The sequence below is a fragment of the Mustela nigripes genome, chromosome 8 (assembly GCF_022355385.1).
Source record: "Mustela nigripes isolate SB6536 chromosome 8, MUSNIG.SB6536, whole genome shotgun sequence".
In the NCBI taxonomy this organism is placed as follows: Eukaryota; Metazoa; Chordata; class Mammalia; order Carnivora; family Mustelidae; genus Mustela; species Mustela nigripes.
In genome coordinates, this window is record NC_081564.1 from 78,820,994 (window position 1) to 78,845,990 (window position 24,997).

The 24,997-nt window shown below is 41.2% G+C and overlaps 1 protein-coding gene across 4 annotated transcripts; it reads left to right on the forward strand.

The window, feature by feature from the left end:
- The first annotated feature begins 1,065 nt into the window (after positions 1-1,065).
- On the forward strand, positions 1,066-9,513 carry SERPINB13 (serpin family B member 13). Of its 4 annotated transcripts, none has more exons than XM_059410079.1 (8): positions 1,066-1,230; positions 1,728-1,798; positions 1,984-1,996; positions 4,780-4,908; positions 5,296-5,413; positions 6,827-6,969; positions 7,171-7,326; positions 9,109-9,513. In XM_059410079.1, exons 1-8 carry the CDS (start codon positions 1,066-1,068, stop codon positions 9,511-9,513), a joined length of 1,200 nt encoding a protein of 399 aa, XP_059266062.1. The 4 variants fall into 4 exon arrangements, with proteins under 4 accessions (XP_059266062.1, XP_059266065.1, XP_059266063.1 ...); XM_059410082.1 differs by having other exon boundaries at positions 4,780-4,813; positions 5,294-5,413; XM_059410080.1 differs by lacking the exon at positions 1,984-1,996 and having other exon boundaries at positions 1,728-1,796; positions 4,789-4,908.
- The last annotated feature ends 15,484 nt before the right edge of the window (positions 9,514-24,997 follow it).

The window sequence follows — 24,997 nt, forward strand, 5'->3', positions numbered from 1 at the left end:
TTGTAAATTACTTATAACATAGCTGGTGGGGAAGAAATTATAAAGTGTGTTTTATTTATTTATTTATTTATTTATTAAAAGATTTTATTTATTTATTTGACAGAGAGAGATCACAAGTAGGCAAAGAGGCAGGAAGAGAGATTGGGGGAAGCAGGCGCCCTGCCAAGCAGAGAACCCGATGCGGTGCTCGATCCCAGGACCCTGAGACCATGACTGGAGCCAAAAGCAGAGGCTTAACCCACTGAGCCACCTAGGCACCCCAAAGTGTGCTTTATTTATTTTGGTAAATATTAATTGCTCTTCAAAATTATTTCTTTTTGTGTGAGATAACGAAAGTAATATGAACTCATGGTACAAGCCTGAGACAATATAGAAAAGTATAGAAGAGAAAACACTCTCACTCCTACTTAATAATCCACGGCAAAGAGTTTTATCTTTGTCCCTCAGGGAAAGTTCTGCCCAGAGTCAAGTTTGCGTGCAGTTAGGGATTGGGGTTTCAGAGAATGAATGTAACATGCCATTCGCTGCACTAGATCTCAATCTTGAGAAATAGAAAGTATTGAGGAGCCAGTATTGGCTTTATTATTTTAAGGCTGGATTGGAGAACACTGCTTGGACCTGAGGTCGGCAGGGATTCCTAGGCCTTCCCCTGGTCTGACCATGGGCCAGCAGCTGGACAGCAAGACAGGAATAGGCAAGGGCTGGGCCTGCCTGGGGAAGATTAGCACAGGAGGAGGCAGTGGGCAGGCAGATACAGGCAGGCTCTGGGAGAGGACAAGAGAGAAGGAAACCATTTAGGCGTTAACCCTGCTGCCTGGGGAAATGAGAACAGAAACACTGTCTGCTGCCAGACTGAGTCTCATCTCCTGCTCAGAGAAGACCGAGAGAGGGGGGAGAAGCTGACTGCAGTGAGTTTTCCCTGGCAGGGTGAAAATCTCTATTTTTTGAATCACTGCAGGGAGGGGAAGAGAAGCAGGAAGGGCTCCTCTGATAGAAAGCAATTCAAATAAGTGAGATGTTCTTGTTTGGTTTTTGACTGTTGTTCCAGATCTTGCTGGAATCTTCATGGATTCGCCTGGTGCAGCATACACTCAGTTTGGGTTTAGTCTCTTCCAAAAGCTGAATAAAATACAAGATGGCAACATTTTCTTTTCCCCTGTGGGCATTTCAGCTGCCATTGGCATGCTCGTCCTGGAGGCCCAAGAAGCTGCCTCGGTCCAGTTACAGAAGGTAGGGAGGCTCTCACTGCTGTCCCACACGGGCTGGTTGCTGGGGGCAGCCAGCCAGCGTTACTTTGAAATGGGGTTGGGAAACTGAGAATGCATATGAAGACACAGAGCAATTTCAGATCTGTCAGGGAAGTCCTCCTCCTTCTCCAAATACCGCCATGCCATCTGTTCTCTGGTGCTTGAAATTCCTTTGAGTGGGGATTGATGTGGCCTTGTTCAAAGTCATTAACCTCATAATTAAATATAGAGTGTGAAGAACAGAACCTTCTGGAAGATGTTGCGTAGTGCCCACTGGGCCATAAATGACACATCAAATGTCAATACATGAATGGCCAAACCACTGTAGGAGAGATCAATGGGCAGTTGAGACCTTTGCATGATTTTGCAAAGGAGAGAAATATGACCTGTTTACCACTGACGTTTCTTTAACATTTTACTAATTCTGTGTGAGGATTTCTCTGTTCTGACCACAACCAGACTATTTTCTGTCCCTTCCAGATGCTTTTCTCTGAAAAAGACGCAGAGGGCTCAAAAGTCAAAACCGAAGAACAAATGGTGAGGAGACAGGTGTTGCAACCTTCAGGATGGCTGCTTCGTTGATGTGGGCTCCCTGGGAAAATGTGTAGGAGAGCTAATAGTTTATACTTATTTTTAAGCAATTACAAACACTGCAGCCAAGTGGGGTTGCTGGTATTTTACAATAATACACCCTTAATATTAAGGGAGACTTTTAAAAAAATATTTACTTATTTAGAGAGGGGGAGAGAGCACGAACTGGGGGAGAAGCAGAGGGGGAGGGAGAGGGAGAGAAAGAGCCCACGATGTGAGGCGTGATCTCAGGATTCTAAGATCGTGACCCGAGCTGAAGCCAAGGATCAGATGGTCAACCGACTGAGCCACCCACGTGCCTTGAGGAGACGTTAAAGCGCTTTGACCACTCTGATGTTAAGTGTGCATAGACTGCAAAGTCCCTATGGCAGTGTGAATGGGTTTAAGAGTTAAACAGATTTGAGTTTAAATCCTGACCCAGTGACTTAATAGCCATGCTACCTTGGGCAAGTTATTTTCTTTGAGCCTCCATGATGTGTCCAGTGGAGTATCTGGAACACACTGGTGACTCACCTGGTAATGATGACGGTGGTAATAGGCAATGCTATTACTACATTCCATTTTTATTTTAAACCCCTTATTGATATTTTATTTTAAAAATATATTAGCACAGGACCACTGACTTCTTAGGGTCTCTTCCAGCTCTAGGGATGTAGTATTCCTTACCTAAAGAATAATATGCTCAAATGTGGGGAAGTTCATTGGTCAGGGCTGGAATCTGGAGATGGTTAGAGGTCTCAGGAGGGGTACATCTGCCTGACAGTAGTCATAGCTCAGTCCCAGATGCTCATAAAATCATAGCTCCAATCACCTAGCAATATGAGCTGTTCATTTCACAGTCCCACATGGCCAGGTTGTCTGGTTGACTTAGTGGCATATGTGGAGAGTCAGGCTTCCTCACAAAATTTGTGCAACCAAATTGGGTCACACAGCTGCTCCACTGTCCACTCAATCAAGAAACACAGTTGTTTTCAGAGCCTTCTCCCTCTCAAGTATAGTAGCTTGTACAGAATCTTTATGGGAATTAGAAAAACAAACACCCCATTGGATAGGTGCCCACTCCTGGCTTGGTGATGGGGCTAAGGGTTGAATTCCAACTTTGTGCAGGTCACAAACTGTATGGCTCTGCAGAGCAACTCTGTCCATTTCTCAGGACTTTTCTGTGAGCCACAGAGGTACAAAAAAGAATAGAATTACTGACTGAAAGGATATTAGGACTGGGGCCTGTCTTGGAGGCCATCCACTCTAATCTCCTTTCTTAATAGATGAGAAAACAGATGAGTAGAATGGGCTGCCCAAAGATATGCCAGATGTACATTTGATTATATTACACGAATTCAGAGTATTCTGAGCTTTGCTTTTAAAAACTGAATTTCAAGATCTTAGTAGGAGATCTTGACAATTTTAAGATTTGTTGAAGGAAAACTGCTCCACTACTCACACTTCTGACACCAAATGTGGTTTTTTTTTCCTCCTCACATTAAATAATTGTGATATTAACTGCCTGCAGTCAGAGAAGACCCCAAACATTAAGGGCTCCATTCCATGAGACTTGTCCTACTTTAGATGCCAATTGCAAGGAAGTGAGTTCCCAGATTACCCACACTTCTCTCCAACTTGGCTATAAATCGCAGGATCCCATTACCCCCTACTTAGGTTTGATAGTTTGCTATAATGGCCCACAGAACTCAGGGAAACAATAGTTTACTGTAAAGGATACAAATGAACAGGTAGATGAAGAGTTATATAGGGTTAGGTCTCAAATTGTCCCAAGAGCAAGAGCTTCTATCCCTGCAGACTTTGGAGTTATCACCCCCCGACCCAACACATGAATGTTAAACACTGTAGTTCAGGGTTTTTTATGAAAGCTTTATCATATAGGCATGATCAATTATTAGTTCTGTCTCTAGCCCTTCTCCTTTTCCTTGAAGATGGGAGATGGGCCTGAAAATTCTAAGCTTGTAATTATGGTTTGGTCTTTTCTGGTGACCAGCTCCCCCCGCACTCCCCCTTGAAGCTGTTCAGGATCCTACCAAGAGTTGTTTTATTAGAACAAAAGATGCTCCTATACGAGGAAATTCCAAGGGATTTAGGAGTTCTGTGTCAGGAACTGGGATCAAAGAGCAAATATTAAAAACAAAAGATACTCCAGGTACCCCTATCACTCAGCAAATTACAAGGCTTAAAAATTCTGTTAGGAATTGGAGAAAGAGACCAAATATACATTTTTTAATGTAACATATGTAAAATATTTTGTTAATTTTTATATATTATTTTTGTTGAAATAATATATAATACTTATATATTATATTAATATATAATTATGTATTATAGTTACATTGAAATGATGTTTAGATAGATTTGGTTGGAAAAAAATATAATATTAAATTTGATTCCATCTGTTTCTTTTTACATTTAAGAATGTAGTTATGGAAAATCTAAGATTATATATGTGGTTCACATTTGTGCCTTGCATTGTATTTCTATGGGACAGCAATCGTCTACAGTATATACCTGGAAGGTAGGGTTTATGTGTGTTTGACTTCGTTAAATATTAAATTGTTTGCCAATGGGATTATAACAATATCTATTCCACTTAGCCATGTGCATTGGCCAATCATACAATCGTAGAGAGAGTGGGACCTGACCCCACTGGCTTTGAAATCCCCAGTCATTGATATTCATGTACAGTTGACCCTTGAATAACATGGGGTTGAATGGCACAGGTCCACTTAGATGAGAATTTCCTTTGGATAAATGTAACACAGTACTATAAATGTATTTTCTCTTCCTTAGGATTTCCTTAATAACATTTTCTTTTCTTAAGCTTACTTTATTTTAAGAACACAGCACATTATACATATATATGCATACATATACATATGTACATATATGTATATACATATACATATATTTTGTTTTGATTTTGAAGATTGACAAGATTGACAAGACAGAAGAAATACATCACCAATTCCAAGAGTTTCTGGATGAGATAGGCAAACCCACTAGTGATTTTGAACTAAAAATAACCAACAAGCTATTTGGAGAAAAGACATACCTCTTCCTTCAAGTAAGTTTTGCTGTGTCACCACATCTGTGAGTGGTATTCATGAATGGCCAATGGCCCTTCTGTGACTGTGGGTCCTGAAGACATACTGCCTCAGCTGATGGCCTGGTTTAGCCCATATCACTGAGTGTGCTCCCCTGCCTGTTCTCCAGACATCCAGACCATTTGGGAGTTTCTTTTTAATTCTGGCAGTCTAATTCGGAGTTTTGCCTTACCCCTATTGCACCTGAAAAAAACATGTATGGAAGTACTCAAAGTGATTTGCCCGGGTCCCAAATTCCCTGCTAACAATATTAGTTATCTTAATGTAGAAACACATTTACTTAGATATGTAAGAAATATATAGATTGAATTTTCAACCTTTGTATTCTTTCTCTGTTCCTCCTGAAGAAATACTTAGATTACGTGGAAAAATATTACCATGCCTCTCTGGAACCTGTTGATTTTGTAAATGCAGCAGATGAAACTCGAAAGAAGATTAACTCCTGGGTTGAAAGCCAAACAAATGGTAGAGTATGGATCAGTCACTGAACATAAAACACTTCTTGAGTATCTGCACTGAGAGAAGACCTGAGCTTGATACTGCATGTGGGGCCAGGCTGTACAAGATTTGGGGAGGTGAAGACTTGAGATAAATTTTTCAGAGTTAGAAGGGCAGCACTGGGCACGAGGAATGGGAGAAGACCCTACAGATGGTGGAATGGTCTCAGCAAATGGGAAGGAGCTGAGGGGCACCAGAGAGGCACCAAAGAAAGCCAACTTCTTGGAAACACATAGTGGAGAATGATTTGCATGAGGTTGTGGATCATGGTATCTTTGGGGCTCCTGAAACTGGACTCCTGTCTCTGTTGTGTTCACTTCTTTTCCTTTATATCAGATCCTTCCTTTCTGAGTCTGGGTCCATAAGTGGAAATATCACAGGGTTTATCCTTTCTCTTTGTCAAGTGAGAAACTTTCGGTCTCTTCCCATCAAGACGTGCCTTTTACTACCTGTAGCTGGGGCTGCCCAGGCTTCATCTCCACTTGAGCATTAAACAGTGGTGATAAAAACTTTCAGCCTCATCCACAACAGAGAGCTTGACAGAGCCTTCACTTCTTCCTCCCTCTTTATCCCTTAGCATGAGGCAAATGCTCAAGAAATATCAGATGGGACTATTAATACGGAAATAGAACTTAGGGAGCAAGAGCTGATACTTTAGTGTTAGAGTTTCAGAATACATTTTTTAAAAATTCCAGTTATTAGGAAGACATTATTATTTTGCAGTCCATTTTTGGGTCTTTATACTTAGTCCAAAAAATGAACTAAAATTTGAAAGAGCAGGAAAAAAGAGGGCCTGTCAAATGGTTGATTGAAGGCAGTATTTAGTGTGGAATAGACTAATCCCAGGGACAAAAACATTAGCACCTTTTCCAGTAATAGAATAAATCTCTAAGTTTTGGGTGGTAACTATATCAAATGGGTAAAAATAATAACAGGTAACACTTACTAAATGCTTCTTAAGAGCCAGATAACTATAAGTGCTTTACACATATTAAGTCATTTATTCCTTGCAAAAACTCTATGAGGCAGGTTTTATTCCTGTTTTACAGATTTGGAAACTGAGGCACAGCGAGCTTAAATAACTTGTCTGAGATTCCTCAACCTGTAAGAGGCAAAACTGGATGTTAACAGAGGCAATCTGATCCCAGAGCTTGAACTCTTAACCATCACACCTCAATTTATCCAATGGGATAAATAGGAGATGGGCAAAGTGAGAACCTCCCTACGATTCTGCCAGCAAACCTGTTGTCGGCAAGGCCTTCAGGTGCTGACCTGGCTGAGTTTTTAATGATGAGTCAAGTCCATCTGCATCATATCTGCCATGCATAGCACTTGTGATTTTGAAGATGGGCCAATTTTTTTGTTGTTGTTCGTTTGCAGAAAAAATCAAGGACCTGTTTCCAGATGGTTCTCTAAACAGCTTCACCAAGCTGGTGCTGGTGAACATAGTTTATTTTAAAGGGCAATGGGACAGGGAGTTTAAGAAAGAAAATACCAAGGAGGAGGAATTTTGGCTGAATAAGGTATGGTCCTTTATTTATTTATTGTGTTTATACATGGAGTATAAAATCTAAAGTCATATTTGAGCAAATGTGGTAGATAGCAAAGGCGACTCTGAGGCTCTGATCTTTAGCATTGTTTTCTGTTGAGCTAATTATTTTGCTGAGCTAACTTGGTCATCTTATGCCTCTTTTGACATGGCATGCTCTGTTACTTTGTTGCAGAGTACAAGCAAATCTGTGCCAATGATGACACAGTGCCATTCTTTTAGCTTCACTTTCCTGGAAGACTTACAAGCCCAAATCCTGGGGATTCCATATAAAAACAACGACTTAAGCATGTTTGTGTTGCTGCCCAATGACATTGATGGTCTGGATAAGGTAAAAACCTTGTGTCTCCCCAATCTTACTTTCATTTCCTGAAGCTTTGAATTCCAAAGCTGGTTTCTAGGTAAGCCTGGAAACAGGACTTCTGATAGGGAGCTGGCATCTGGCAGTGCAAGCAGAAAATATCTCTATAGATGGATGTCTAAAAGAAGCATTAGATGGTATCAGGTTTACTGGAAACAACCAGAGTTAAAATACTTGGGGATGAGCTAAAATGAACAGTTAAGGTCATATGGGAATTCTAAAGATCAGCCACCTTTCTGAGAAATGGTTGATCTCTATGCACCTTTTTCCTAGAAAAATTGCATTTGCACATACAGCAAAGTTTGCATCCTGTTCAGCAGGCTATTAGACCTCCTGAATTTCTGTCTTGGGCCATTAATTTCTTTTTAAAGATTTTAATTTGGGGGGGGGCAGTATTAGGTTTACAGCAAAGTCGAGAGAAAGGTACAGAGATTTCCCCTGGCCCCACACATACATAGCTTCCCTCATCATCAACATCACTTATCAGAATGGTAATTTTTTTTAACCAAGGATGAACCTACATCAGGACATAATCATCATCCCAAATCCATAAGACCTTTAATCTTGAACCTCTTGATTTAGTTTTTTGATTTAAACTTAGACTAAGATATCACTTAGAATGGGTCCAGTACATGGAAGTACTCAATAAATGATAGATACTCTATTATTATAATACTAGATGTTGTTCTGCTGCTGTGAAACATCTCTAGTAGCATTATATGTTGGAAAAATTTGGGACAGCAAAATGGCAATATATATGAAAGCTTTAAGAGTATTTATACTCTGACCCCAAAAATCCCAGTTGTGAGGATTGCCTTAGAGAAATAATTTGAAAGAAAAAAACTGCCTTCCTCACTGAAATCAGTAATTTCTGCCTTAAATACACTAGGATACCTAGTTTGAAATTTATCATCATCATCATTATCATCATTATTTTGGGATCTACAGTATCTATCAGCATCAGTCATGCTGGATACATACTAGAAGACTGTAAAGTGAATGGATGAATGTTTGGCAAAATTTATGAGCTTGATGGACTTATTATCCACCTGTTTGAAGATATTCAGGAGAGATACAGGCTTGTGAAAAGTTTACATTTAAACAAGTAACATGGACATTCAAAGAGATTGCAACTATGTAAAAATATATATAACATATAAATTATTTTAATTATAACATTTTATTTATATATAATTCATATAAATATACAACTTAATATAAAAAACTGTATATCATATATTCATAAAAGACTACAGGAGAACAGTAAAAAATGAAATAATATATATTAGATTGATAGAATAAGAACTCATTTCTCATCTTTAAAAATTCATATGCACAGATTATTTATTTATTTATTTTTAAAAGATTTTATTTATTTATTTGTGAGAGAGAGAGAGAGAGAGAGAGCGAGCACAGGCAGATAGAGTGGCAGGCAGAGACAGAGAGAGAAGCAGGCTCCCTGGTGAGCAAGGAGCCCGATGCGGGACTCGATCCTAGGACGCTGGGATCATGACCTGAGTTGAAGGCAGCTGCTTAACCAACCGAGCCACCCAGGTGTGCCTCACATATACACAGATAATTTAAATAAAGAAGTATAAGACAAGTGCTTGCTATATAAAGACAAGAGTCTAGTGAAATAAAATTTCTATTTTTATTTATTAAAATTAGTAATTTCTGATACAAATCAGTGTTGCAATGTTTCAACTTTGTATTGATAACGTATCACTTTCCCCTCCCCATTTTTCTTAATAGATTATAGATCAAATAACTCCAGAAAAATTAATAGAGTGGACAAGCCCTGGGCATATGAAAGAAAGGAATGTGATATTGCACTTGCCCCGGTTTGAAGTGGAGGATGGTTATGATCTGGAGGCCGTCTTGTCAGCCATGGGGATGGGGGAAGCCTTCAGCGTGTGCAGAGCTGACTATCCTGGGATGTCCTCGCACTCCAGGCTGCACGCACAGAAGTTCCTGCACAGGTCGTTTGTGGTGGTAACTGAGGAAGGCACGGAGTCTTCGGCAGCCACCGGTGTGGGCTTTGCTCTCACCTCAGCGCCAGGTTGTGAACATTTTTATTGCAATCACCCTTTCCTGTTCTTCATCAAGCACCAGGAATCCAACAGCATCCTCTTCTTTGGTAGATTTTCTTCTCCTTAGGATAGTCATCGCTTTGGCAGAAAACGAGTGGTGGGGTATAATTGAGACTATGGAAATAGCCCAGCCTTCAAAAATAAATTGTTTTACTTGCTTGCATTCCAATCTTACCATCAAAATCAGTGATTTAATGACTGTAATAGGGTGCGTTGTGTTTATAATTGTCCTTAAAAGTGAAATGTCTTTCTGTTTGTGCTGTGTATCAAGTGAGTTAAATCAAGGCTCATTAGTAATTTCCGGTTGATTTCTTCTGAAAGTAAATCAACCTCTTGTAGTTTCGTGCACGGATGGTGAGACACAGACTCTTCAGTAAAGACTATGGACTAATGTTTCTGGGAGTCGCTCTGGTTCTAATCGTGTGACATAATATACAAATAAAACAATAATTTACTCAATTCATGTGTTACTCTTTTCTTTCTCAGCAAATAATGTGGCCAACTGCACAGAATTTAGAAGCACATTAGCAAAACATAAAGCTTAAAGCCAGAACAAAATAAAACAGTGTATCAGACAAAGAGGATTCCCATATTTTTACCCTCTCTTCTATGGAGAGTAACTTATCTGTTGTCAGTTGTGGAAGCATTTTGATATTGTGAAACAAATGTGATTTTGAGAAGATAAATATTATAGGTGATCACTATTTGTACCTGTCACTTTTTTTTTTAATATTTCTTTTCAGCATAACAGTATTGATTGTTTTTGCACCACACCCAGTGCACCATGCAATCCGTGCCTTTCTAGAGTTTCATTCAAATGGACTCATATAGTATGTCCTCTTTTGTGCCTAGCTTCTTTGGTTCAGCACTGTGTTTTTGAGATTCATCAATTTTGCTGAGATACTGGTAGTTTGTTGCCTTTTATGGACAGAGAGTATTCCATTTTATGGATAAACCACATTTTGTTTATCCATTTACCCAATGATGAGCTTTTGTGTTGCTTCCAGTGTTCGGCCATATGCATAATGCTACTAAGCAAATGTGTGTGTGTAAATCTTTATACAGACATATGTTTTCAGTTCTTTTCATTTAGACATGTAGGAGTGAAATTGCTGGGCTATATGAGAAGTGTATATTTAAGTTCCTAAGAAACTGCCAAAATGTCCTTCGTGTTTCACTCCCACCAGCAACATATGAGCATTTCGGTTGTTCTGCATCCTCACCAAGGGTCGGTGTGGTCAGTCTTCATTACAGACGTTCTAGAGGTGTGTTGGTATTATCTCATTGTGGTTTTAATTTATGCATTTCCCTTATGACTAATGATGACAGGCATGTTTTCATGTGCATATTGGCCATGGGGATATCTTCTTTTGCAGTGTCTGTCCAAACTTTTGCTCATTTTTATTATATTGTTTTACAGTTATGGATTTCTAATTGCTTTTAATATATTCTGAATAAAAATTCCATGTCAAATATACGGAATGCTTTTCTTTCTTCCTTGTCCCCCTTCCCCCAGGATCCAGTTCATTCTGTCTTAGGGAGATGGTCCTGAGAGTGGTGGGTGCCATCCTGTGCTAGAGGAGGGAGGGTCTGAGGGTCAGTTGAGGCTCATGGCGGGATGAGGGGGCTAGGGCACCAAGCCCCTGAAATGCCCTGAGGCTAGGCAGAGGCCTGGAGGTAGCTGTAACAGGCTGTGACAGGTGCCTCTGCTGCCCAGAGTAGAAGGCATGGGGCTGGGACTGGGTCATAGCCCCAAGCCACACGGGTACCCCAAGAAGCAGGGCATAGGGTCGTGTGACACAGAACGTGACACTGAGGCACACAGCTCATGAGGCACAGGCCCGAGGGACGCCTACCCCTGGCCATACACCTGGACAGAATGGTGGTGTCAGACCACAGGGGACACATGGTACAACAGGACTCGATGGCCACAGGTGACTGACCCAGACCGCACAGTGCAAGGGATAGGGAGAGGGGGCCGTTTGGTGGGACTGGTCTGCAATCATAAGAAGACAGCAGGGGCTGGGCTAGAGGCACCAGTGCCCCCCCCCCCCCCCGCCCCCGGCAGAGACCCTCTGGGGCTCAGTCAGCCCTCCACACTTGCCTGAGTTCCACCTCATCACAGATGACCAACAGGACGGCCACGTCCATGTGGTCCCAGCCCAGGCCCAAGCGGGGGTCACTACCCTTGGAGAATGCCTCAAGCTCTTCCTCCCTCACAGTGCGCAGGCGCGGTCCCATACCTCCAGGCTTCCATGCCCCGCATCCGGTCCCGAGCGTCCCGGGGTATGTTCACGCGAGATCTGGGAGCAGCGCGGGAGCCACGGGTCAGGGCCTCGTGGAGTTTTCTCTTATGTCCCCGCTGTGCTGGGACGTGGTGACTTGTCCCCTTCCACCCTTTTCCCCACAGAATCTCCATGACCCCATGAAAGAATCCTCTAGATTTGGGGTTGGAGGAACCTCTGGTAGTGAGTGGACTTCACTGTGATCTCCAGGAGGCGCAGGACCACCTCAGCCTCGGCCCCAGAGCTGCTGGCAGTGCTGTGGCCAGGGCGCCAGCGAGTGGCTGCCGAGGGATGGAGCATTGTGACCTGATGGCCACTTTGGGATGGAGCCACGGGACCCGAACTGCTGGCACGTGCAGTCCCGGAAGCCCAGGTACACCAGTGCAAGCGGCCCGCGTAGCTGCAGCTGCCTGTGCGCGTGCGCGGGGTGGGGAAGGTGGTGCAGGACGCGATGCGGCCTCCAGGCTTCCTGTGGGGACCGGGCATGGGGCCTCCCGGCTGCCCTGCCCGCTGCCACCTTGTCCTGGCCAGGCACGGAGGGGCGGGGCGAGAGGAGAGACCAGCGCCCCCACAGTGGGATGGCTTACGTTTTGGTGAAGTCCAGTTCACTACTTTTTCATCTTTTTCTTTAAGGGCCTCTTAGTGTCTCCCCCTTCCTCACTTTGGTTTTACTTAAGAAATCTTTGCCTATTTCAAATTTGCTGAGACTACTTGTGTTTTTTTCTAGAACTTTTATGGTATTAGCTTTTACATTTAGACATGTGATTTATTTTGAATAAGTCTTTGTCAAATAAGGCTTAAGGCACTTTTTTTTTTTTCCTTTAAATGTGGACATTCAGTTGTTCCAGCATCATTTCTTGGAAAGGCTATCCTTACCCCAATAATTAGTTATCTTGGAAACTGTGTGACATATCCATGTGTGGGTCTGTTTCTAGGTCCTCTGTTCTTCCAGTAATCTATACATCCATTATATGCCAGTACCTCCCCATCCCTGATAACGGTCCTGTCCTGAGGTTTAATTTGTCTGATATTAATAATATAACCACTCGGGCTTTCCTGTGACTAATGCTGGTGTGGTATTTTTTTTTTCCATTTTTTTTTCCACATTTATCCTAGGTGTGTCCTCATAGTTTAAGTTTTCTTTCCCCCCTAATAGACATCATATAATGGGGTGTCGTGATTATCTTATGGAGGTAAAATGGACCCTTCTCCAAAAAAATTGAGACTGATAATACCAGGCCCACACCAAGATTTATTACTCCAATAAAGAGACTTTCTGGGGAGAGGGTGGTATGGTCCCAGGCTTCAGTACCAGGAGGGCTTTTCTTGTGGTTAGGAGTTGGCCCTGGATGAGAGTCCCTGCACATCAGGGCTTGCTTTGTTTACCCTTCTTGCGGGTGCCAAGGGAGGGAGCTCAAGCGCTTTCTCACCAGCTAACAGCAGCTGTGGGGTCAGAGGGAGAGAGCCCTGGGCCTTGAATGCTGTCAGCAGTCCAATACCAGAAGTGGAGCTGGGCTCTTTCTTACGTTGGGTCTTGCTCTTTTATATAGTCTGACAATTTCTGTCCTTTAAACAGAATATTTAGATCATTAGTGTTTGCTATAACTATCATTGCATTTGGGTTTAAATCTACTATATTGCCATTTGTTTTCTGCTTGTTTTACTTGTTTGTTGTTTCCGTTTACTGACTGAGAATATTTAGTACTACGCTTTATCTCCAATATTGGCTTACCGGTGGTTGCTTTAGAGCCTATACTATGCATGTTTAAGCCTTCACTGACTGTCTTCAGGAAATGCCGTATACATAATTGTTAATGTGACAGCTTCAAGAGAGTGTACTTCCATTTTATCCTCTCATCTCTTTTGCTATTGTATGGACAGATTTTATTTCTCGGTTTCTTATAATTTAAAATCCCCCCCCCTTTTTTTTTTTTAAAGATTTTATTTATTTATTTGTAAGAGAGAGAGAGTGAGAGCGAGCACAGGCAGACAGGGTGGAAGGCAGAGTCAGAGGGAGAAGCAAGCTCCCTGTGGAGCAAGGAGCCCGATGTGGGACTCGATCCCAGGACGCTGGGATCATGACCTGAGCCGAAGGCAGCTGCTTAACCAACTGAGCCACCCAGGCGTCCCTAAAATCCCTTTTTTATCCTTTTTTTTTTAATACTTTTTTTTTTAAGGATTTATTTCAGAGAGAGAGAGAGAGTGTGTGCATATAAGCAAGAGGGGCAGAGGGAGAGGAAGAGAGAGAATCTCAAGTAGACTCCCTGTAAGGCATGGAGCCTGTGGCAGGACCCAGTCTCAGGACCATGAGATCAGGACTTGAGACGAAACCCAAGAGTCAGTTGGAAGCTTATCCGACTGTACCGCCTAGGTGCCCCTATTTTTCTGTTTCTTATAAACCCAGCAATAGATTGCTATTGTTTTTTGCTTTAAGCAGTCAATTATCTTTTAAAAATGAGTAAAACAGAACCTCCTTTCTTTGAAGTTGTAATTATCACACACATTTCTTTTTTTAAAATTTTTAATTTTTTAAATTAACATACAATGTATTATTAGTCCCAGAGGTACAGGTTTGTGAATCGCCAGGTTTACACACTTCACAGCACTCACCATAGCACATACCTTCCCCAATGTCCATAACCCCACCACCCTCTCCCTACTCGCCTCCCCCCAGGCAACCCTGAGTTTGTTTTGTGAGATTAAGAGTCTCTTATGATTTGTCTCCCTCCCGATCCCATCTTGTTTCACTTATTCTTTTCCTACCCCCCAAACCCCCATGTTGTATCTCTATTTCCTCATATCAGGGAGATCATATGATAGTTGTCTTTTTCCACTTGATTTATTTCGCTAAGCATGATACCCTCTAGTTCCATCCACTTCATCGCAAATGGCAAGATTTCATTTCTTTTGATGGCTGCATAGTATTCCATAGTGTGTGTGTGTGTGTGTGTGTGTGTGTATCTCACATCTTCTTTATCCATTCATCTGTTGACGGACATCCAGGCACTTTCCATAGTTTGGCTATTGTGGACATTGCTGCTATAAACATTTGGGTGTACGTGTACCTTCGGATCACTACATTTGTATCTTTAGGGTAAATACCCAGTAGTGCGATTGCTGGGTTGTAGGGTAGCTCTATTTTCAACCCTTTGAGGAACCTCCATGCTGTTTTCCAGAGTGGTTGCACCAGCTCGCATTCCCACCAGCAGTGTAGGAAGGCTCCCCTTTCTCCACATCCTCGCCAGCATCTGTTATCACACACATTTCTTTTACTGTCCTGTGGCAGGGTTCTGGTGGAATGAAGCATACTCTTAATAATTGTGGAAAGTGTTGGGGAAATACAATTAAAAATAAAGTCTTCTTCCAACCCAGAAATTCTCTTGACAGAGGTAATAGAAAAAGAAGACACTTTTGTTATTGAATAAGCATTAAACCAGGATGTGATGCATATCACAGGCAATTTGCTAAGAGACTGCAAAAGCAGAAGGGAATCACATCCCGTTGCGTATCCAAGCAGATGTAAGGTATAACGACGGATTCTGAAACAAGAAACACTAGTCCTCATGGAAGGGGACTTCAGCCCCATTTGTCACACATAGTTCATTCTAGATTCATCTGGGAATTGGGGAGACCACCTGTGTTAGCTAATTGGCTTTATTCAGAGGAAAACCAAACTTGTCCTATCTTTAAGATGGGAGGTAGTTTTTGAAACCCGGCCTCTGACTTCGGTGCCTGTCCTTCTACAGAATCTGGGAGATGGTGCTGGAGCCCATGAAGTGTATGTTTCAGAGATGCTTCCCAGGTCCTCGAGAAAAGGCATTCCTCAAGCAATGAAGCTAACGACGCTTAATTAGTTTTCAAAAGGATATTAAGTCATTTCAAAGAGGAGAAAGTACTTAGAATTCCAAATTTTCTTAGAGTAAATGTTGTGAGAAAAAGGAAAGGGGAGGAATCTCTTACTGTCAACAGGAAGAATCAAGCCTCTTGTTTTTAATTTGTATTTGTCCTTGGAGTTGTTGCATTGACTTTGTGTTCTTTTACTTTATATTAGAGCAATTAGCCACAATCTGATTGTCATAACTATCTCTTAAAATTTTCTGTAAAACAATGTGGTCATTAATATACTTTCAATTCTCTTTTTCTTTGCACTCATCACACTGTTTTCTTTATTATTGTGCTTATTATCTTGAACTGGTATTACCAGATGTTTGGAAATAGTATCCACCAAACTCGTTTATTGGAATTACAGAGCATAGAAAATAGCCAATCTTTGGAGACTGTAGGATAATTGCAGAGTATACTGCTCTATTTAATACGAGTCATGTCTTACTCTAGCAGCAGATATTTATTTTGTACTTGGTTCCTGTCTGATAAATATGTATATTAAAGCAAATTATGATACTGCTCTAAAGCTATACTAAAATCACACTAGATTCTTTAACATATTAATCATAGTTATTGTAAAATTCCTCTATGATCTTTCCTACATCTGCATTATGTCTGAGTCTGGTTCTGTTGATTGCGTTGTTTCTGAACAGTGTGCTATTTTCTCCTTTGTGAGTGTTTTGTAGGTGTGCATGTCTCATAAATTTTTATTAAATACCAAACTTTGTGTGTAGTACAGTAGAGACTGAGGGAAATAGCATTTATGTCTGGAAATAGGCATGCCTCTTCTGCTATGCAGTTAGTGTGAAATATGGAGTCTTTCTAGGCAAGATTTGAACTGAGCTCAGATGTAGTTGCTATGATTGTCTTCAGTGCAGTCACGGCTTAAATTCCTATAGGGTTGTCTTGTGTTTAGTTTGGAGGCGCGATTGCTGGAAAGTTTTTTCCGTGTTTTTGCTCCATCCTCGGCCTCCAGTGTTCCTATGCATCTTGACCTCAGAGAGGGTCTTTCCGCTTGCTTGGTGCCAGCAAGCCTGGGTTGAGAAGGGTGGTTTTTTCTTTCCAGAGACCGGAGGCCTCTCATAGTCCCCACATAGAAGAGGGTTTTTTCCCTTTTCCCTTATGGAGTCCACTGCTGCTACTGGAGTGATGGGTTTTGCTGCCTTGTCTCAGTGGCTAGTGCCTTTTGGTTCTAGAAGAACCAGGTGTGGCTTTTTGCCTGTTCTGCTTGTGGCAGCCATGTTCTTCCTCCAGACCCCCACCACTGAGGATGCCCTGCCCTGTCTTTCTCTGGAAGCCCCAGCGAACCTTTGCCATGAAGACCGAGCGAGTATGAACTCCCCTTTCGTCTCTGGCTCCCAGGGTTTGAGCCCTTGTGCTGCTCACACTTGACCTTTAGAACTTGTCTGAACATCGCTGGTCCTCCTCTGAGTTGTGCCCCAGGCAAGTCAGCGCTGTGTCGGTCTGTCTCTTCCTGGACGTGTTTGTCTTTCCTTAGATTTCAGGCTGGGTGATTCCCTTGCAACTATAGTTCTCTGATGAGTTCAGGAATTTCTTCCTTGTCCAGATTTTCCTGCTAGAGTGGACCAGCACTCTGTCTGGCTTTCTTTTGTCACAGTGGAAGCTGGAGGTGTGCCATTCTTTGAGATACCCGTCTCCTCCGTGCTCCTGAGCCAGATCAGGCCCAGGAAGTTTCCTGCTGACCCTGCGTGCTTTCCAGAGAAGGCATGCTGTTCTCTATATTCAGAGTGAGGCTCTTTCCTGGGGGCAGTGTGCTGCTGCTAAGCCTGGGCATTGCTCTTCTCGTTCTCACTTCCTCCAGGGCTTCCTGTGACCTAGCTGCTTTCCTCCTCTGCAGCCGTTACAGGAATTGTGAGGCCGTGAGTTATACCTGCCCCTAACTACTGAAAAGGGAATTTACAGATGTTTCTATTCCTTCCTTCCTTCCTTCTTGCGTTCCTTCTCCTCCCTCCTTCCCTCCCTTCCTTCCTTATAATTCGCACAGGAGAAGGGGGAGTAAGATCCCGATATACTGGTATATACTGGATACTGATTTCCTTTTCCGTTGGAAATCCCATTTTAATTTTTTCTGTTCTTTCATTGACAAGATGAGTATCTCATCTACAGCTTGATCTGTGAACTTAAGCAACAGGAAGGAGTTCTCAGGGATAGCTAGATAAAATTTATGGTGTGATTTCCTTTATAAATCAATATAGTGATATCCCGGGTTTTGAAATAAGTAAATCAGACAGTTCTGGGTTTGGGTCATGTGAAATTCTTCTCCAGGAAGCATTTCTTGTTTCTCCCAAACTATTCTACCCAATCCAGTCCTCCCAGAGTACTTGGTGAAACTCTTTTATACTACAGCTGAATTGTATTATATTGCTATCAATATATTGTATATATTGATTTTTTTCTGTATATACGAATCTCCACTGCTAACTGTAGTCACGTTTGCATGCTCAGCATATAGACCAGTGTCTGGAAATGCAAGTGCTCAAAAATCTGATCAGTTCCTAGTTCTTGCACATCTTATATCCAGTGTTCCATCCACTGACTTCTTGTGGGAGTAGGGAGACAGCATCTAATGGCGACTTATCAGTGAAGACTGTAACTGTCTTAAGGAAGTGGAAATGTTTAAATGCCACATAATCTCTTTGTTGAGAGCTACAGTATATTCAGCACGGGGCTTGTTGATGATGCCCGGGGTAAGTGGGTTTGCGAATGGATACCCTCCGGCTTATGCAGTCAGTGCTTTCTGGGGACAGCAGATCAGGATAACAGAAGGGTGGCAACATGACATGTAGCATTAAATTGATCAACCTAGTGGAAGAAGAAAGCAAAGTGATGAACCCTAGTTTGGAGTCAGGAAGCTGGTTTCCATCTCATCTGACCTGACTGTGGTCTCAGAGAAGGCAGCTTATTTCTTTGGAACTTTGTTTTTTATTGCTAGTGAACAGAATTATATAAATGATCTCTAATATCACTTCTAACATTATATGGGTGCATACTCCCTATGAAATTATCTTCTGTCTAATTATACTGGAAAATCATTCAGACATGAAAAGGGATTTTAGCAACAGAAACAAATTTTGTTTATGTCCATTTCTGAGTCACTCTACGTGCCAGCTTTAGGATCAGACAACTGAATATAAATCTGGGCTTTGGAAATAGGCATAAGGCCTCAAGCATCTTTTTGAGCTTCAGTTTCTTTCTTTTCTTTTCTTTTTTTGAAGATTTTATTTATTTATTTGACAGAGAGAGATCACAAGTAGGCAGAGAGGCAGGCAGAGAGAGAGGGGGAGAGGAACAGGCTCCCTGCTGAGCAGAGATCCCGATGCAGGGGTCAATCCTAGGACCCGGAGATCATGACCTGAGCTGAAGGCAGAGGCTTAACCCACTGAGCCACCCAGGTGCCCCAATTTCTTCATTTTAAAAATGAATTTAAGACTTTCTACTTTCTACTTTATTGAGCCATTGTGAGGATAAATGGAATACGTGCTTATTAAAGATTTAGAACACGGCGTGTATCTAGCTGATATTAGCTGCCATTTTCTTTGCCATCATATCACCAGTACCAGCACCAGCACCAGAACCACCAGCACCAGTAGCAGCCACAGCAGCATCCTCTAACTTTGCTGGGAGACCAAAGCATGGCCAACTTGTCCTTAGCCACCTTATCGGAACCTAAGCTGCTGTTTCATTAGCTCTAAAGTGTTTTTTGGATTTCATGTAGAGCAGCAGTTCTCTCCCTTGTCTTACATCTCTACATCAGCATTTGGAAATGAGTGTTCCAGGGCACCAATATGTGTATTAAGCACATCAGGGGTTTTAAAAAGTTCTGGATCACTAAGTTTACACTGAGGAATCCCCTGGATTTTAAAAATATTTGCTTATGATACTATATTTGTGATGCATTCTGCATCTCCAGGCGGATTTTACCTCACTGCCATCAGGCTTTCCAGGATGTGTTCTGGGCTGTCTCAGTGTGCATTCAAGGTCATTGATGTGCTCCTCTTGCAGTGGGCATAAGCATTACCGCAGAGAGATGAAAATGCAGATAGTGCTTCATTTGTCGTGTGCAATTTATTTTCGTTTCACTTTAGTCTGACCACTTAAAGTGGAAGCTATTGTTTTTCTTAAAATTATTGTTAGATAAAAACTTGAGGTGAAAGAGTCCTTCTTAGGGAGAAAACAATTGCATTATTAGTCTCACGTGAAATATGAATCATCTTGGGCAATATTTTGGATTATGTGTGTTGCTGGTTTCCACCTATTTGGGTAGACAATGATCAGGAGCAGAGACAATATAGTTTTAGGTATTATGATTCTAGAAGACCAGGGACTATCCCTGGGTTTCTGTGCTCTGAGACAGCCCTGTCCTCTGGGGAACCACACATACACAGCCACTTGGGAGGGTAGAACCCTCAGTGAATTCTGGTCTCTTGTGTCTTTTATAAAACGTCTTCCTGAACTTAGAAGTTTGCCTTTTTTATGGGATCCTTAAGCTTTTCAGATTTCTAGTTTTCTGATTGCCCACCAGCTATTTTCTGACTGATCTCAGCTACTTCCATGGAATATGTTGCATTCATACTGCTAGTCTTGTTCCAGACCTTCAACTCTGCCTTGGTCATTAAGATTGGGGCATTTCCCTAAGTTCTGGCCCATTGTGTTCTGAATTCAGTTCCCTTATTCTGGCTTTTAGGATGCTTGGTTTATTTATTTATTTATTTATTTATTTTTGGGTCACCCTGTATATGAGAACCCACCGTGTAATCCAGGATGACATATTGTAGGTACAGAATAATTGTTTGTCGAATGGCCTACACTATGCTGCACACAGTGAGACAGATAACTCATTTTTTTGAGGTTTATTATGTCTTTTGTAATAGAAATACAAATGAGTTCTTATAGAACAAATGATGGGCTCCCAAGTGACTTAGGGAAATGACTCAATCATCCATTAATTTGTTACATAGTCGCTGGCCACCTGTGTGAGCTGCCAGGTGTACAGCATAAGTAATCCTGATAGATGCCCCGTTCTGATAGAGTCGATAGGATTGTACTTTGAGGGTTTTCCCCAGAAAAGGATGATACCGTTTCATAAAGGAAGAAGGTATCTATACTTCCATTGATAAACAGAAATAGTTGGTGAGGCGTGGCTTTCATCTTCGACTATTGTGAAAATTGTATGCAAAAATGACACAAAAATAGCTTTACACTTTAAAATAATATATTTTATCCAAGGCTATGTAATGGAAAATTGTCTAGAAATGAATTTTCTCATTAGACTTTTTCAAATCTCAAATTAAAATTAAAATTCGGTAATTTTTAATGTCTTGATCAGTAAAGGCAGCTTGGTAGATCACACATGGCAGAATTTTGCTTTTTATTTTGTAGTTTCATGATTCTTGTTGCTCCATATGACAGGAATACTGGTATGTAACTAAATAGGGTTAAAAATATATGAATAAATTGAGAATTGGCCCAAGTTGCTCTTAAAAACATACATAATTTTTTTCCACCCGAGTACTTCCAGAGGCAGTAGTCACATGTTTTGTGCAGTTCTGTTCCTTTTTCTCCTCTGTCCACTCTTTTGAGCCATAATTTACATTAAGCAAAATGCATACACTCCAAGTGTACACATCAGTGCCTTTGAAAACATTAACACTTGGATCTCCACCAGCTGATCAAGTTGTAAAGCAAGCATTCATTCCACCAGAAATTTCCACCAGACTCGTTCACCATCAGTATCCTCTCCAGCTTCAGCCCCAGGAAACCACTAATCAGCTTTTTGTCACCCCAGGTTGGACTGCATATAGGTGGATTTACTTACATTATGTGTTCTTTCTGTTCCGCATCTTTGGCCGAGTGCGGTGTGGGGAGGGTTCTCCCATGCTGCTGTGGGGGTCAGTAGTGTCTTCCTCTGTACAACCGAGTATGGCCCCACTGTCTGTTTATCCATTCACCTGCTGATGCAAATTTGAGTTATTTCCAGTTTTTGGCCCCTCTGAATAAGGCTGCTGTGAACATTTGTATAAAGTCCTTCTGTGGACACATATTTTCTGTTCTTTGGGGTAAGTCTCAGAGAGTGGAGTTGCTAGATCACATGTCAAGTAAATGTTTATGTTTTATTAGAAAATTACTAAACTGATTTCCAAGGTGGTTGTACCTTTCTGTATTCCCCACCAGTATTAAGATGAAAGTTCATATAGAGTTTCATAGAGTTTTTTTTGTTCCATATTCTCTCCAACACTTGATGTGGCCAGTTTTTAAAATGAAGATCAAAGTTTTGGCCACTGTATGAGGTGTGAGGTGGTGTTCTGTGGGGGAGAATCCTTGAAAGCATATACATATCCATTCCTTATAAAACTTTTAATTTTATCATTTGTTTATTTTATATCAGTATAGACTCATTATATTCTGTTTTATTCAGGAGTTAGAATGTATTACTTAATAAAGATACAAGATTTGAGTTGTCTATCAATTTCTCTGTATATGGCCACAATATGGAGGTAGTTGGTTCTCTGGCCTTAAAATATGGGCAAAGCTTTTCAGTTCTTATAACTAGTTATCAGTCATGCCCTCTACTTGACCTGACCCTAATGCCTTTGGGCTTTTTTAATATCTTGTTTGCTCTTATAACATTCCTTTAAAAAACCCAGCTCAAATCACAATAGCCAAACTATGGAAAGAGCCTAGATATCCATCAACAGATGAATGGATAAAGAAGATGTGGTGTGTGTGTGTGTGTGTGTGTCTCTCTCTCTCTCACACACACACACACACACACACACACAAACACAATGGAATACTATGCCGCCATCAAGAATGAAATCTTGCCATTTGCAATGATGTGGATGGAACTAGAGGGTATTATGCTAAGCAAAATAAGTCAGTCAGAGAAAAATAATTATCATATAATCTCACTGTTATACAAAATTTAAGAAATAAGACAGAGGGTCATAGGGGAAGAGTGGAAAAAATAAAACAAGATGAAACCAGAGAGGGAGACAAACCATAAGAGATTCTTAATCTCAGGAAACAAATTGAGGGTTGCTGGAAGGGAGGTGGGGTGAGGGGATGGGGTAGCTGTGTGATAGGCATCGGGAAGGATATGTGTTGTGATGAACACTGGGTATTATTTAAAACTAGTGAATCACAAATCTGTTGCCCCTGAAACAAATATTATATTAATAAAAAAAACCCAGATAAAATAACAAGTAGTTGAAAGTTGCAATCTAAAGGGATTCCAACAATCAATTCTTCAATCCCCCCAAACATTATACAAGTTTAAAGTTCATTGAATCATTAGAAATTAGTTCACACCCGTGGTGGCATTCTGAGTTTATTTGTTGCTTAAAATTTTCTTTTAAAATATACTTCACAGTCCCTGGTCCTGGGGTTAACTTCTTATCTTCTCTTTCTTTTCTTCAACCTCATGAGGTACCCCAGTGCCTGTTGCTCATCAAAGCAACTGCCTCCCAGCTTACCTTCCCTGCCCAGCCTATTCACCACATGGTTTATAATGTTACCTACTCTCTTGCCAGTCTGAGTTGCCTTGACCAAATCTCATACTTAGATGGGGCAAATATTTACTTCCTCTGCTCTGTTCTTGGGCTGCTGAATCCTGCTGAAGAAGACTTAGACCTTGCTCAGATCCTCTAAAGTTCAGGTTTTATGAAATCAGTGGGAATTCAGTACTGACTGAGAGGGATTTGGACTGAACACAGTCCCTTAAGCAAAGCTGTGTTCTAAAAACTAAAAGTTGTCAATACCTGATGTTTGTATATTGACACACTTCGAAGTCAGTTCTAGGCCCTCCTTTCTTATCACTTTATACACTCTCCCCGGGGTCTGTTCTTGCCCTTAGGTGCCTTTTTTTTTTTTTTTAATATGCCTTTATGTGGCTACAACATTCTGTTAGATAGCATCATTTTATTTTTTTAAAGTTTTTAAAAAAACTTTTTGACATAGAGAGAAAGAATGTACAAGCAGGGGGAGTGGCAGGGAGAGGGAGAAACAGGCTCCCGCTGAACAGAGAGCCTGATGTGTGGCTTGATCCCAGAACCTTGAGGTTCCAACCCAGGACCCTGGGATCATGACCTGAGCTGAAGGCTTCTGATTAACTGACTGAGCCACCCAGATACCCCAGATAGCATCACTTTGTTAATTGCCTGGAGGTGATTATATTTTCATATAATTTTCATTTGAGATACATTTTTAAAATTTTATTTTATTTTATTTGAAAGAGAGAGGGAGAGAAAGCATAAGCAGGGGGAGCAGGGAGGGAGAGGGAGAAGCAGGCTCCTTCTGAACTGAGTCTTAGATGAGGCTTAATCCCAGGACCCTGAGATCATGGCCTGAGCTAAAGGCACGTGCTTTGTATGTGTGTGTGTGTGAACATTTTCTTTTATTGGGCTTTATATATATAATCAATAAAGTCAGAGTAATATGTAAATATCACAGTACAAAAAAAGGAAAAATATAAATGGATAATGCTTTTACTCCATGAAAAAAATATTTTAGCATCTTAATTTAATTTTATTTTTTTCATGTTCCAGGAGTCATTGTTTATGTACCATACCCACTGCTCCATGCAATATGTGCCCTCCATAATATGCACCACCAGGCTCACCCATCTCCCCAACTCCCTCCCCTCCATAACCCTTAGTATATTCTCAGAATCCACAGTCCCTCATCTTTCATCTCCCCTTCTGATTTCCCCAATTCACATTTCTGTTCCTTCCCCTAGGTGCCTTTTTTTTTTAGAGTTCCTGAATAAACATGGTAAAGCTTATATTAGGCATGACACATTTAGAGCTTCAGATCATATGCGGCATCTGAGCTCCAGACTCCTCTATGTTCAAGTGCATCCATTTGGATGTCTCAAAAGTAATTAAACTTTAGGAAATATAGACCTAAACTCAGAATATTTTCTTCTCTCCAAAACAAAATTTTTTTCCATTCAATCCACTGGGAAGGCCAGAGTCTCGGACATCATTTTTGGCTTCCATCTCTCATTTCTGTCCCATATGACATGTTGCTAGAATCCTGTGCATTTTACTTTCAAAATAATTCTTACATATCTGTTTTCTTAGTGCTCCTCCTGACATTCTAATGGCTTACTAATTAATCTCATTGTGTCTGCACTGTTCTTTCCTCTCATCTATTATAAGAGCCAGAAGTATATTTAAAAAAATACAGATATGATGATCTCATTCTCCTCTTTGGAGAACAAACGACTGAAACCTATAATGGCTTTCTATTTATTTTAGGGTAAAATAGGAAGTTGTTAACATGGGCTGCAGAGCTTTTCATGGTTTGGTACCAACCTACCATCAGCGTTATGATGTTCTACTCCTACTTTGAATTTTCTTT

Bases quoted from the DNA above. Each gene is read 5' to 3' on its own strand.
- SERPINB13 (XM_059410079.1), top strand. From the start codon at position 1,066: ATGGATTCGCCTGGTGCAGCATACACTCAGTTTGGGTTTAGTCTCTTC. The intron at 1,231-1,727 runs GTAGGGAGGCTC...TGTCCCTTCCAG, and splicing joins CCTCGGTCCAGTTACAGAAG to ATGCTTTTCTCTGAAAAAGA. The intron at 6,970-7,170 runs GTATGGTCCTTT...ACTTTGTTGCAG, and splicing joins AGGAATTTTGGCTGAATAAG to AGTACAAGCAAATCTGTGCC.